The sequence below is a fragment of the Orbicella franksi genome, chromosome 7 (assembly GCF_964199315.1).
Source record: "Orbicella franksi chromosome 7, jaOrbFran1.1, whole genome shotgun sequence".
Lineage (NCBI taxonomy): Eukaryota > Metazoa > Cnidaria > Anthozoa > Scleractinia > Merulinidae > Orbicella > Orbicella franksi.
In genome coordinates, this window is record NC_138151.1 from 14,801,677 (window position 1) to 14,817,198 (window position 15,522).

At 38.6% G+C, this 15,522-nt stretch overlaps 1 protein-coding gene across 1 annotated transcript; it reads left to right on the plus strand.

Moving 5' to 3' along the window:
* The first annotated feature begins 1,068 nt into the window (after positions 1-1,068).
* Positions 1,069-14,482, plus strand: LOC145493595 (uncharacterized). The gene is made up of 9 exons (XM_081473083.1): positions 1,069-1,083; positions 1,564-1,654; positions 5,495-5,811; positions 9,041-9,182; positions 10,208-10,292; positions 10,803-11,386; positions 11,840-12,035; positions 12,405-13,174; positions 13,791-14,482. Exons 3-9 carry the CDS (start codon positions 5,545-5,547, stop codon positions 14,480-14,482), a joined length of 2,736 nt encoding a protein of 911 aa, XP_081329209.1. The 5' UTR covers positions 1,069-1,083; positions 1,564-1,654; positions 5,495-5,544.
* The last annotated feature ends 1,040 nt before the right edge of the window (positions 14,483-15,522 follow it).

Below are 15,522 nucleotides of genomic sequence, written 5' to 3' on the forward strand. Positions count from 1 at the left end.
GGATAGTAAGCTTATTTCAACGTCGGTTTAAACGCTTGCGTTTCATTCACAGGCTTTAAATTCAAAAAAGTCAGAATCGCCTTAAGCACCACAATAAATACACTCTTTATTATAAGAATATATTCTATAAGAATATTAAGGCTGAAGTTTGCGAAATTTTAAAAATTTTTTAAGAATAAACGTGAGGCTGGGATTTTGAAAAGAATATCACTTTTTCTGTTGAAAATGTGTAAATACAATACCATTGTAGGTTTTTTAACTAAAACGTATAAAATTCTCTAAACGGAAAAACTAGCCAAAAAATAACAAACTTAGCACTAGACGGTATGTTCGACGCTAAAAGGAATTCTGCGAGTAATTATGTGTGTCTTATCAGGTTTTATTGCCTGTAATCTGGCTTCAAAATTACCTCAACGCAATCAAAGTCATGATAGGACAGATTATCCGACGTTGTGTCAGCATAGTTCACTTTATGTTCCTTCAGTCTAACCTGAGATTAATATTTAAAAGAAAATTTTCAGCCTAAAATTGGCAGAAAAATAGGAATATTCAGCCCGGACCAAAATTTAATGCTGGGAACTCCTTATGTACTGCTTATAGTAAACAGCATCGCATGAAAGCTCCCCTCAGTAGTTTTCATTTGAATGGTCACACACCAGGATTTCATCCGGAGATATATTCAAAAGTTGAGAACATCTAGTACAGCACGGTAACCGTTCGACAGCTTTTTTTGGAAGAAAGTTAATGTTTGAACATCTTGATGACCTACAGTACACAGGAGATTCAATGAACTAAATAACAATCAGCAACGAAAATTACTAGTCATTACCACTTTTTCTTAAACTGTAAATTTCAAGTTTTCCGTTGCTAAGGAACATAAAGTAGCCTATCTTATTATAGGGTAGCACAACATTTAATATAAACAAAATGTCTATTTGCAAATTTGGAGCCATGGTGAATGAATTAGATTTAATTTTTAATTTCTGAAAGGCTTTATGAGGCAATGCACTGCCGGGAAACCAACTCCTTTAAGATTCCTTCAATTAACAGCGGAAAATGGAGCGATATCTCAAGCGGCGTTTTGTGAGTATATATAATTCTATTTTGCGGATTGATTAAAATGCCGTTTTGGGTATCAAAAAAGTTCAGCTATGATTTTCGGAAAGGCAATAAAACCTAAGGTTTTCGGTAAATGGACAAAAAACTCTTATAACTTCGAGAGGCCTCAAGTTCCCTATGACCGAACAGATATTAATTTTCTAGCAGAGTTTATAATTTATCTAAAATCACTTATTATTGATCTTAGTGTTCCCACAAAATCTAGGGGGGCATATTACTTTCTTAGCATTTACGTGTTGTATAAAGCTGAAATCTTCAAGTTGAAGTGGTCGGTACTTAGGACTAAAATACACGAAAGGCAAAACAACATGCTCAAAATTTGATGATTTCTAAGTTTTTTTTTTTTTTTTAATAATAAATATTTACAGCTTTCTACTGAGCAGGAACATTTGAATACTGGTACTTGTTCAAATTTATGACAATATTTCTTCATTTTTCATACAGATCGCCTTGTTTGTTGTTGGGGTGACATCGTTCACTGTGATATTTGTGCAATTGCACGTGCAGTTTAAACCTTCATTACAAGGATGTGTAGGTGAGATTCTTTCGTGTTTGTGGCTCATTGCTGGTTATATGTTTTAGAAGAGCGGTATTGCTATAAATTGCCTCTCACGACTGACTAAATACATCTGTCCACCTTTCGGACCTTCCACGTCTCTTAAGAGTCCCGTCCATAAATATGAAAATAACTCGGCAAGGGTCGAAAATTCGATTTCGCTCATATTTTTATGGTAGATAGGCTAGGGCGTGACAAAAACTACTGGGTAGTTTTTTTGGCAAAATATCCTTTTATTTCAAAGAAATATGCAAATTACCAAATTCCGTTTAAATCGTCATTTGACGCACCATTTCATTAAACAAGTTTGAGAACCTCGCATGCAAAACTACATTATTCTTCCGTCTTTAAAACACTCAAATATTTTTGTGCAGTATTTAAATGTGTACTGGGCTAATTTTAGGGAATGTCGCATTTTCTCTTTGGGTACAAAATAATTAAATTTCGAAGATATGTATTTCATTCACTTAAAAGTACTTCGCGAATATAATTAATTTTCACCATGTGCAAAACCTTCAAATAGATTAAGCTTCTGGTGGTTGAATCGCAGAAGGATGGTCTACAGATTCCTGTAAAAATTTCTTTGGGCAAATGAGCGACGCGAGAGCTTTTCAAAGTACGTTAAAAATGCAAATATTTGACCATCCCTCGTCAAATTTCAATTTACGGGTTAGGCGTATATTCTAGCATGCGCCACATGACTTGACCTATATTAAGTTGAAATAGACACAGAGCTGATAATTTGCTGTAAAAGGCAGGTCCAAAAGCCGATTTGCCTGCGATTTCAGGCAGGCACTCTTAAGATCGCCGAAGACGGAACCAACATATATGACAACGCGAGGAACTGAACCGTTTTTTTTTCTTTGTCCGCGCTTGTTCTCGTCCGTTACATATACAGACATAAACATTTGTAGGTTACTCCTAAGCCATAAGAACGTTAGGGCCGTAGACGTATTAGAGAAGAGCAGATCCTTCACAGTTCACAGGGATTGCAATTCGTATTTTAATGACGCTTCCGTCCCAAGACCCTTTAATTCTAAAATTAACATCTTGAGAATTCGTCCGACGGAACAGGACAGAAATTCGACTTATTAGAAAGAATCATTAGCTCTTTGGGGGTGAAAATAAATTTAAACCACGCAAAGATGGAAACAAATACGCAGCAAATATAAATGCGGAAAAAAATGTAACGTTGTAAATGCATACAACGACCAAATTTATTTGTATAAACTTGTGAATAATGTAAACGTGTCAGTTTGCGTGATATAACGTGGCCCTTTACGATACTGAGTTGAATCAACGGCAGAAGAGATAGAAAAAAATATTTGTCACAAGAGGAGATGCCCCTTAGCCAATTAGAAGAAAAAGGTATATAGCCAGAGAGCAGTACTAAATGACTTTCGCCTGTGTAATATGTCTTGCAAAAATAAAACGTGATATGGGAACTTGAAGCGCGAACATCTGGATTCCTCGCACAATAGAATATGACAGAACAGTACAAGGTACAAGTTACAATACAAATTTGCTTGTGAAAAGAATGTCTGTTACAGTTAGCAAACATAATTGTTCAAGTGAGCCAATGTAACAATCTGCTACCCATCGCATGCGTTTTGAATTTCACACCTCATGCAATGAAAGAAAGAGTTCCGTTTCCCTTTGGCATCTCACTCTTTTCAAATTGACTATAGAAGCGAACTTGTTGTGACGGTCTTTCTATCTAGAACCCCACTTGCCCCAGAAACAGAAATGCATTTGTTTGTTGTGAGAATGAGATTATAATCCAGTAGCTTTCCATGCTACATAACTCTGCGCTCAACATGACTTCTTCATTACAAAGTTTCTTGTCTTTCTCTCGCGATGGCAGCGGCGAGATTTAATTTGCTGCTCTTCGATCATGGTGTTTAACATGAATTGCCTTCGAGTAGTAGTATTGCACAGTGTTAGGTACAGTGAGGCTTACACAAAAAAGGGGTTTTCTGAGTTCCAACTAAGACCAAATAAGTCTATTGGTTGCTTTTATTTGTTGCTGAATAAAGCGAAGAAAAAAGTTCCCTCTACCCGTATATATGATCTATTATTACATAGCTGTGTCTCACAAAGACTGGGAGCTACCGTATTCACGGATTTGATTGGTTGAAATCGATATTGACCGCGGTCTAGATTTTCCCATCTAGACCGGCATCTAGCTAGACCGGTTTCATTTTACGTTGAAAAAGTAGCAAACTAAAATACAAAAATGTTCACCATTTTCTTTTATTTTCTTCTCAATCATTTATGGAAGTGCCAAAAAGCCTGGAAGGAAAGAGGACGAGCAAATTTCGGCAGGTTTAAGTTAAGCTCATCGCCGTTCGCAAGCAAACTGTCACCAAACCAGTTACATTAAACAATTAAAGTTTTCTTCTTTGCCATATAATAAACATCTTATTAACCGAGCTAAGTCCGTCTGCATGGGAGAATCTTGACCTCGGTCGTGTGTACAGACCTCACTGCGTTCGGTCTGTACTCACGACCGAGGTCAAGATTCTCCCATACTGACCTCCAGCTCGGTTAATAAGAGCTAATTATTATATGGCTTTGGCTTGCGGCCGATATAACGTGCGCTCTGATTGGCTAAGAGCGAGATCTGAGCGGTCATTATGCAGCCGTAATGCCCACGGGCCGATTACGGATTATGCAAATTAGGAAGAGCCCGGTTCTGAAAATTCAAGCGCACTGAAGCGATGAAAGCCGATTAGAATCAGTAAGCGAATGTAAGTAGCTAAAAGTTTAGAGATATTTCCTTAATAAAATTTATATAGATGACTTACCAGCCGGTAACCTTGGCGGGCACTAGTGAAAAACAATCAAAGTTTACCGAGTCTTAAGTAAAGCTAAAATCGCTAAGTGAAAAACACCATCGGCAGATCTGTCATGCATCCTGAGCAGAACACCACAGACCACCACTTATAAGTTATCATCTTAGTCACAACAATTACCGAAGTATTGAACTCCGTCAAAGTTCTCATCAAAGCAAAGAGTAAATCAACTTCCAGGATCATCAGATCTAAACAATCGGGCGGTTTCTGTCGGTAGCAGTGTTTCTGATAACTGCAGACGTTCACAAGGCTTGAGAAGTTCATCCATAAATCCCAGAATGAAGAAGGCGAAGATATGTTGCCGAAAGCGAATGCGAAGATCGAGGTAAGCTTATTTGAGCAGTGCATTCTGAAGCATTAGTATTTTCTTTCACCAAAAGACCGTTGGTTTGGACAATTTTCCGCTGGAATGATTTTTTTTCTTTATTCATGAGCCATATAACAAACAACTTAATAACCTCGACCGTTCGGTCGTTACGGGAAAATCTCAAACCTCGGGCTACCGTATTGACCTCGCTATCGCTCGGTCAATACGGCAAGGCCTCAGTTTGAGATTTTCCCGTAACGACCTCACTCTCGGTTATTAAGTAGTTGGTACGGCCCTCGAACTTGGTTAGTAAGAGGCATGTAACAAGTGTCGGCAATTGGCTCAGAACCGAGACATTTTTTCATAAACGTTAACATAATAAATTTTACCAGATGCAAGTTTATTGGGGAAACAAACGCAGAAATTATAATTTAAAAAATGGGACAAGAGTGTTTTAGACATGACGGAAGAGGAAAACGAAAATTCAGGCCAGATTTTTCAGTATATAACCATTTAGAGACATAATTCATTTAAGGGATTGGAGAGCTGAGCAAGGAATTTAACTGACAGGTTTAGAAGCTACATATTATTAAACGTCATTATGTTTGTATCAATTCCCAGAAAAATCTTTGAAATGTCAGAAACGTCTTGTCACAGAAAACGGTACAATCGCTCAAAGACAAATTTCAGACTCTTCACGATGCAATATGGAAGATCCCGCCAATCACGGCAGACTACATTTCACGACAACTGTAAGCGAGGCAAGAGCTTGGGTAGCTGTTACAACAGACGCTGAACAATGGCTTCAAGTTGATGTAGGTGCCGAGTACATGATTGCTAGAGTTACACGAATAAAAACTCAGGGACGAAGAGGAGTCTATAGCCAGTGGGTAACCAAATACAAAATACAGTACAGCCATGATGAGGGAGAGACTCAGCAGTACTACAGAGATCACGGACAAACTACAGAAAAGGTGAACTATAAATATAATTACACATTTGTTTTATAAAAATATATTTTATAAGAACGTCGAGGCTGAAATGTTAAGAATCTTTAAGAATAAATCGGAGGCTGAGATTTTGAAAAGAATATAATTTTGTGTGTTGAAAATTTGTAAATGCAATTCAATTATATGTTTATGTCTAAGCCGTATAAAGTAATTCTTATCTCTAAACGACAAAACTAGCCAAAAAGTAACAAAACAGCACTAGCAGTATGTTCGATACTTATAACATTTCTGCAAGAAGTTATGTGCGTCATATCAAGCTTTAATTCCTGCAGGCGGGCTCTAAAATTACTTTAACACCGTCCAGATACCAAACACAGTCGAAAAAAGAAATGCCATACGCTATATATAATCTAAGAATATTCACAAGAATATTTTCCGCCGGAAAAACAATTTTCTTCTGTAAAAAAGAGTTCCTTACTAGTTCTCATGCCATCGTTAACCAAATGCGAGGATCGTACCGAGAGACTAGTATCGGCCTAGTCTAAAGTGCTGGCATTACGAATCAAACACAGCGAGGTCGATACAGAAACCGACCGTTGCAATTGGCCGATACTTTCTCAGTACGTTGAAAGCAAGGTTGGTTATTTGAATAACAGATTTTTTACGCTTTCTTGTGATAAAGTAAAAGCCTGTAGAAACGTAGCCCGTTTAGCGCTTTGCAAATATTGGACTGGTAATAAAACAATCTGACTGGTTAGTTTTCTCTGTTAGCCCTCTCAGCTGTCTTATAATACAAAGTTGACCAACTTACGGTATTGGTATTGATCTATTTTCAATACATTGCTTTCGATGTGTTAAAATTCAGCTTGGCAGCGAGGCCCAGAGACCACAAACGAAGGAAATTGAATAAGCACGTTTAGTATGTGTTACCTAGATTTCGCTATCAAGCTGAATTTAAATTTATTGTACACATAGCGAGAATTTTAGGCAATAAACCTTACAAATAGAATTCTATTTGTGCTATATTTCCACATGTGAAAAAAGCGATACGTCCAATCAGCTTCGCGTATAGCGTTCTTCCCATGTGAAAATATAACCAATCATCGTTCAGAGTAGAATCACTTAACCAATTAGAGTTAAGCACACAAATGGCTTCCGAGAAGTGCGGTCTTGAAATCAGCGCCCGCTTGAACTTTGTGTTTCGAGAACATGGCTTCGGCTTCCCGTTTTAGTTCACTATCGGAAAAACAGCAGCGGAATATATCCAATATCTTGAGCGCTAGAACTTCAGTTTGAGAATCAATGGCCATTTAAGAAACCAAGGAAGTAAATTTAGCATCACAAAGCCAACAACATCCAAGGAAGAACATTCAAATTTAAACAGTGTGAGTCAAAGAGTCCGAATTTGTCTTTGCACAGGGCGAAGCGCGGCCATTACATAATTAAATCTGAGAGTGATAAGGGACAAGCGAAAAAATTTCACTCTATGTATTTACGAGTTCTCCCGTATTATATTTAAGTAGCTAGCACTACAATAACAATAAAATATAAGTCTTGTTTATGTTTATGTTAAACATGAACAAAACTTGCAACATAGTGATTTTCAGCTCGCGCTCACCGCTTACCATCGGCGTGGCTGCATTAACGCGAGATGAGTGAAAGTGTGACATATTTTGTTGTTATTGTAGTGCTAGCTCGACAACTTTTAGCACGCCTCGGGAAAATCGCTGGAAAGCAATCGCGCGTTTTATGAAACCACGATATACAGAAACGTACAAAAGCATGGGGATTTGAGACAAAAGAAAATTATAATGAAGACAACAAACAATATGAGTGAAAATCAGCGCAATATTTTCCTGAGTTGACGCTGAAAATTAGCAGCCTTAAAATGTTTCAATGTTTTTGAAACTCCGGTATTACGTTGAATATGGATTAGAGTCAGGTCTAAAAAAAATTCAGCGAGTGGTTTAAAATTCCTGCCCAATTTAAGAATTTTAGGGGCAATTTTTGATAAAAAGCAAAGTAACAGCCTACACCAGTTGATATTCAGGCCAATGTTAATGAAGTCAAACGGAGCGATTTCTCTGAGATTCTCACTCGAGGTAATTAGATGTTATAAGATTCATTTAAGGCCAGAATACCACCGAGTCAAGTCTTGTGGACATAGTGTGCAATAACATTTAAAACAGCTTTGTTTTTGTTGTATTTTGACACCTTGAAACTTCATTCGTAATTTTCTCGAAAACGCTCTTATAATTTTTTTAAAAATTTCGCCATCAATAAGACAACTATGTCAAGTCCGAGATCCCGACGTCGTAGTTCCGAAATTATCCCTGGTGGCAAGTTATGCGGTCTTATGTAAAATGGGGTATGGCGTCATTTCGTTGCTATGGTAACTCAGATCTTGGTGAAATGTAACCCATTTGAAACTTTCGTATTTCTCTAGCACGGCACTAAAGTTTGATTTTCTGTTGGATTGATAATGCTGGTGCTCTAGTCCCTCAAAGCTGAACGGTATCGTTACTCAAAAATCCGATCAAGCCACCTGAAAGGCCCATTTTTTTCATTCTGGATGTTTTCAACTCGGTTTCCTGAAAGAAATGACGACCCTAGATAGATCGATTGTTTTTTTTGTTGTTGTTTTTGTTTTCTTTTTTTTTTTTTTTTTCAAAGCCTTACAAAACAAGACTGAAGAATGTGAAACTTTTCAAACATCGTCATTGATTAAGCAAAGGCTATATATAATAGGCTTCATTAAAAACTGGATCACTGTATAATGCAATCCAAGAGTTTTCATTGGCTTAGCCATCATGATATATTAACCATTAATTAAAACATGCTCTACGAATTTGGTAGGAGTAAACGCGTAATCATTGGGGGCGTTTTTACTTTTATTTTATTTCAGTTTTTTTATCGTTGGTACGTTCTTAATAAAACAATTATTCCACCAGCGCTTGTTGGATATGAGATGGTAATAGCCAACTCGGCTCCTAGCGCCTCGTTGGCTATCTATCATTTCATATCCAACGCGTGCTCGTTAAATGCATAATAGATCAATACAAGAAAATTATCATTTAGCATTCAAATTGACTGTCGTCTTACTCACAATCAATAAATACAAGAGATGATCATCCTCTCTTTCTATATATGTGAAACAGTTCTTCATTCTATTCGTTTTACATACAGGTAATTCATTTGCTTCTTAGTACGCGTATTCTACAGAATTAACCCCTTTCCCATCTCACTGATCTAGGAGTTTGCTGGAAACACAGACGATGACACTGTTGTGTCACATGATCTTAATCCACCAATCATCACACGTTACATCCGTTTTCGACCGATCACTTGGCATGGTTGGATAGCAATGAGAGTGGAGCTTTATGGATGTTTAGAAGGTACTGAAAGAGCTTTCCAGCAATCAATCAATTAATCACTCAATCATGCTGTCAGTCAGTCATTCAGTCAGTCAATCAATCAATGAATCAACTGAACGATCATTCAGTCCGTCAGTCAGTCATTCCACCAGTAAATCAGTCAGTCAATCAATTTGTCAATCAATCAGTCAGTCAGTTGATCAATAAATCAATCAATCACTATCAAGCAAGGATCACGAGTATCACTACTGTAGAATTTATAATTTCCAGGATATGTAACGTTAGATCAATCAATCACTCAATAAATCGAACTTTATTTAAAGAGGGTTACACTTAATACTTATACAACTAATAAACCTGTGGCCCTCGATTAAGATTTGTTATTAATATTTTAAGACCTAAATCAAAAGTCTACAAATACAAATATAAGAACATGATTTAAAAACGTTAAGAAGTTAAGAAGTAACTACTCGAGATTAACAGTTCTCAGTCTAAAAATAATTGACTCCATCTAAAATGTTTATGTAATAAATTCTTTAAAAATATTTACAGTTTGAGAGGTGCGTATTTTAAGGGGGAGGTGATTCCAACAGTTTGAAGTTCTTACAGAAAACGTGCGGCCACCCTCTTAGACCCTATTATTTCTAGCAGGTAGTATCGATAAATGCTAGTTCCACATGGCAAAAAAATTACGGTTATGTTTTTCTGCGTTGCAGCCAGGGCCATTGTTCTCTGGCACATAAACACTGTATTTAGACAGAAAAACCGTTAATAACAGAGCCAATCATCGAGACGGTACCAAATGCCTTGAGCCAATGAGAACCCAAATTAAACACGTGATCGCTGTAAAGCGCGGAAAAATTTCCATCACCCAAATAACATTTAGTGTGTTCTGGAAAGCTTTTTCAGAAGAGGCCAAGTGGTCTCATCCGAAAGTTCTTCAGATTGGTAGACAATGAATACATTTATAACCGTGTCAAACTAGAATACAGTAAAAATCCCATTGTAAATGAGATCAAGAAATAAAATTACTTTTTCGTTTTCAGAGATCGCGTGTCCTTATCTCGGTCTGCAGAACACCTCAGATGTTGACGAAGCATTGCCATCTGCAATCAAATGCAAACTACACAGGTATATCAATTAAATTCGGCAGAATTAGCTAGATTAGCAAATTTAGAGTGATATTTGAAACATATACCTTAGTCTCACCCTTTCTAAACCGTTATCTTCCCCAGGAAAGTGCCACTCCAATCATTGTTTTTCGATATACATAATCTAGGAGCCTGGAACTAGATATTTGCCTACCTGTGATATCCAACTTTATCCGAGAAGAAAAAAATATATATGCACTGATTTTACCTTTAGTTGCTAATAATATAGAGCGCAAGCTTCACTCACTTGGCCAACAGCAATACAAATATATTAGAACAAAAGAAATTGCTTACATAAGAAAAGAGTTCAACTCCCACAGGACTCAACTCCCGCCGTTTCATTGTTTTGGAACGCCGATATGGCTGCCGTGACGACATGTGAAAACGCTTCATAACTTTTCACTTCACTCTTGTTATCAGCAAGCGAAAATGCAGCACATACTTTTAGTGCCAGCTTTTAACAACCTCTTTCTATATACCCTCTCTTCAGACCAGACAAAGTTGGTTGTGCGCATGCCTATCAATATTACGGGTATCCGGGACATGTCGAGCCGGAACGAAAATGCGACGAAACTCAATACCTAGATATCTGCTCCTTCCAAGTAGCAGAGTCAGGAGATCATGAACTGACTTGTGACGCTGAGGTTTGTGGATCATCACACCCTAAAATAGGCTCTATCAATCCGGACGTGGGAAAAATAACGAACTGGAAGGTTTCACCAAAAGAAACAATAACAGCTGCGGTGAAAGAGGCCGTGAAAACCAACCGGAAAAACGGGTTTGGTTTCCTGTTCATCAAATGCGGGGATATTCTTCAAGTGCTCACCTTCCCGCCGCAGTTGAAAAAGATTCAAGATGGCGTCAACAGAAGCAGTATCAACATAAACATTATCATGTTAGACTCTATTTCCAGACCGCATTTTTATCGAATTCTTCCCAGAGCTTCCGCGGCACTCCGGAAAATTTTACATGATCCTAACATCAAGGCCACTGCGATGGACTTTGAACTGTTCCAGAGTGTAGGTCAACAAACATTTGACAACTTACGACCATTTTTCTCCGGTATAATGAAAGGTGAGCTCTGCAATAAAGAGATGAATTAGCCTTTTGTGCGTAAAATAAAATACCTTATCCTGGGGAGTAGGGATGACGCAGTGGTGAGAGCGCTCGCCTCCCACCAATGTGGCCCGGTTTCGATTCCGGCCCGGTGCCATATGGGGATTAAGTTTGTTGTTGGTTCTCGCATTGCTCAGAGGGGTTTTCTTCGGGTTCGCCGTTTTTCCTCCCTCCACAAAAACCAACACCTCCAGATTCCAATTCCACCAGAGTAGAGGACCGCATGAAAACCACCTAAGGCTGGTATGGCTTGCTCTCTGTTATTATTTTTTTTTTTTTATCCTTACCTTATCGTTTAGTTATGTCTCGACAGGGGGAAGGAGTTGGTGGCAGGGAGGTGGCAGGGAGAGACTGCAATAGGATGAAAGAATTGACGCTTGTGTATTGTCTGCATTTTTTTTGTTTTTTCAGATGACAACACAATTGGTGACACAGCAAAGACCGTGAAGGCTCCACTAGGTGTAGAGGTATTGTTTGGGACCTTCAAGGAATGGGGCTATCAGACACTTTATCAAGAGGACCTTTGTTGGTATGACTGGTGGGGAATTGGCTTAACGGACCTTGAAGTAAGAAGAATTCCAGAAGGACATACAGAATTCAGAAAAAGGTACAGACGCCAGAGCAGTGAAAGTAGAAGTTGATTTAATTTACTTAGAATAGTAGGTACACTCTTATTTAGGGATAACGTAATTTGACCTAAAGGGTAAAGTCGTGCTATCTGCAGCCGTATTTTCGAAATACAGTAAAACTTGCTCTGCTGCAGAAACTAGATGGTCTTAGTAACTAAATGGTCTTAACCCAAACAAACATCAGTAGTTTCCCAGTTTCAGTCTATGTGACGGCGTCTCTGAAAGAAACTGTCGTTGGTGATTGTCATTTTGCACTAAAGTGAGTAAACGTTATCATTAATTAAAAAATAACTCCACCAATGAAAGTGCGCGTCACTGTAGGTTTAAAAAATTGAATTTTGTCTCAGGTGGAGTGAGTTCCAAAACAAGGTGCGTAAGAAACACATTGATGATTTTGGCTTGTTACATTTCTCCGGTACGGTGCTAGACAAGTACCACAAGACAAACCCCTACGAATCTCCAGCTCAAGTGTGCTTAAATGGTCAGTTCTTTAGCCAGTATTTCATGGACTACATCAACATGATGTACAACGCGGTTGCACGTGACCGCAGAGCGAAACCTTTGCTGTCGTTCATGCACTTTAACACTGGACATGAGCACACTGGAAAACGAATAGTCAACATGGACGCTAACATAGCCAAGTTTTTGATCAACATGGTTACCTTTCCAGACACTCTTACTATAATATTTTCCGACCATGGTAACAAAAATACTCAGTACAGCTTCAACTCCGTGGAAGGAAGGAGAGAGGTATTCGACCCAGTCTTCTTTTTGATTGTTCCTGATGGCGTCGCTGAAAGACTGGGTCGCAAGCAGATGTCTGCTTTGGTCGCAAATCAAAAACGCCTCTTTACCTTGCTTGATGTACACAGAGCTCTTATGAGTGTGAACGACCCCGAGAAAATGAAATCCCAGAATTCTTTAGTTACAGGCATTTTTGCAGTTTTACCGGAAAACCGCACATGCGCAGATTTGAATCTCATGCCGCTGACCAGGTGCAAGTGTGAGGGTTTCGACGATTATAATCCAGCCAGAGACAACTCGGATAGTCACAAGTGGCTGGCAGAATTTGCCCTTGGAACTTTAAACGACGCTATACAGAAACAACACATGGGAGGTAAATAATTACTTAAATTGTTCGTCTCCATCCTTGTCACGTGACGTATGGGAGGTGCAGTGACCTCATGGTTAGTACGCCCGACTCCGGATTGAGCGGTCTGGGTTCGAGCCCTGGCTGGGGACATCGTGTTGTGTTCTTGAGCAAGACCCTTTACCCTCACGGTTCCTCTCGCCACCCAGACGTGCAAATGGGTTCCTGCGAACTTAATGCCGGGGTTACCCTGCGGTGGACTAGCATCCCATCCAGGGGGGAGTAGTACCCCCAGTCGCCACTTGGCTTGTTTGCATACTTTATTTTACCACGTGACATGGGCACTCGCTACACAACAAGCAACTTGAATTTGTTTCCAGATATCTTAGTTAAGTTTGAGTCCGCTGCGCGTGGCGCACTATTTTAGTACAGTACAGATTTTATTAGCACTCCCCAAAGGGGGCTTTTCAGTACTAAGTTACATTAACACTGCTTCACTACTCCAAGAGACCATCTTAATTAGAAAGGAAGGGGGTTTAATTATTGCTGAATTCGCACCTCTCCGTCAGTCAGGGAGATTCCCTTGTGCCCATTGTAAACAATGGTAAACGTTGGCTTAATTTCACCTACTTTTTCCAATTAGGTGGGGGAAACTCAACTAAAAAATACGGGTATGGTAACTGCCAACGCTTAATAGGCAAATCGTTTACAAATATTGTGCAACGCTCTCAAGGAGAATACATAATGACGTCAATGAACTTACACGTGATACCGCCAACCGGATATAACGAGGATGAAGTTTTCAAAGTCTCTCTTAAACAGTACGCTCGAGATATAGACAAAGTTTGGTTGACAAGCTACGTGCGGCAGTCAAAGTACAGCAAGTTTAAGTCATGCGCAGATAACTCAGTTGACGTCAAGTTGTGCACATGCGCTAAAGATGAAACTGCAAGAGTTATGAAGAGTGGTGAAACGACTGCAAATGGTGTTCCACGTAAAATGTTTGGCTCAGAAACGATTGTAAAAGACTTGGACTCAGGCTGTCTTTTATTCTTGAGACGGAATTACGCTAGAGTTGCTCTTGCGTTAGAAGTAACGAATGTGTGCAGCGATCGCACTTACAAGTTTGAATTTTCCGGTTCGCCGGGTGAAAGAGTTTATTCGAATACGCTGCCTATTAAACTTGAATTAGCCCCAAAGACCTTTTATTTTTTAACATCAGTGAATAGGTATTCCACTAAAGACAGTTTCCCTTTGAATTTTGAAGCGAGTGTACAAGTGAGGGAAGAACATTTACAGGAATTCTCAGAGTTAGGAAAAATCAAAGTTTCGTGAGAGTAACATAAAAATAAAACGACAATACAATATTTTCAAGATTTTCAATCTTCATGTGGTAAAGCAGGTTTATATTGCGACCCATTCAATTTGATTTTAAACAAAAGAAGAAGAAAAATATTACCCCAGCAATTTTTTTTCTGATATATGCTCGATTGCTTTGACAAAGAATAAAAAGAAAGATCTCTAGAAAAGTTTGATTATGTTCACGTTAACAAATTGGGTCTATTTGACAATATTTTGAACTTCATGTTATTTTTTCACTTAGGAGAAGTTCCGCAGAACGTAACTGTGGTTCATGCACAACTGAAGAAGGAGAATATTTCGACTTCATGATGGGATATATTTTGGTGCATTGAGAGTACAAAATATAAGGAAAAAAGCAGCTTCAAGTAAAAAGATATGAAATTTAGGGAACCCTAGTGACAATAGAAATTAAAAAACGGTCGACGTAAAGAGGAAGAATGATCTTGTCTCTTCTCTCAGGCTATTCTAAGGAAAACGTCAAGTATTCTAGACGGAATGGGATTTGGGGGGGGGGGGGGGGAGAAGATCCATCGCCTTCCACACGCTAAATAAAACAATTCTTTTTTGGTGATGGTGGGGTTTATTTGTACAAGTGAGGCCAGCAATTAAAAATACAATTCACTTGTTAGACTTAACTCCCCATGTTAAATCGAGAATCGTGCTTAAATAAGGTAGATTAGATTATTTATTGACTTTTTATTATTTCTTGTGTTGGCTGAACGGTCAGCGGCGACTCTCTTTTGCTGCGAGTTTCACAATGATTAGATAGACCTGTAACGCAGCTTTTGAGCAATATTTAAAATAGGCAAAATTTCACATTTTCTTAGTTTGCAACTCAGTAGACCTTTTTCGCTTGGGCAGTTTGTTGCTCCATTTCAGACCATGTGATGATTCTTCTGGGAATTCTTGCTTCAAATTTTTAAATAGTGGCGTGTATATGAATAAATAATTTTGACATGGATGAAAGAACAAGGTATCCAGAAAAAGTACATGACGTAAGTTTCTCCAGTCGA

Coding starts and splice junctions, on each gene's coding strand:
- LOC145493595 (XM_081473083.1), top strand. CDS start 5,545: ATGGAAGATCCCGCCAATCACGGCAGACTACATTTCACGACAACTGTA. Junction 5,812..9,040: donor ACGGACAAACTACAGAAAAG/GTGAACTATAAA, acceptor TCACTGATCTAG/GAGTTTGCTGGAAACACAGA. Junction 11,387..11,839: donor TTTCTCCGGTATAATGAAAG/GTGAGCTCTGCA, acceptor TTGTTTTTTCAG/ATGACAACACAATTGGTGAC.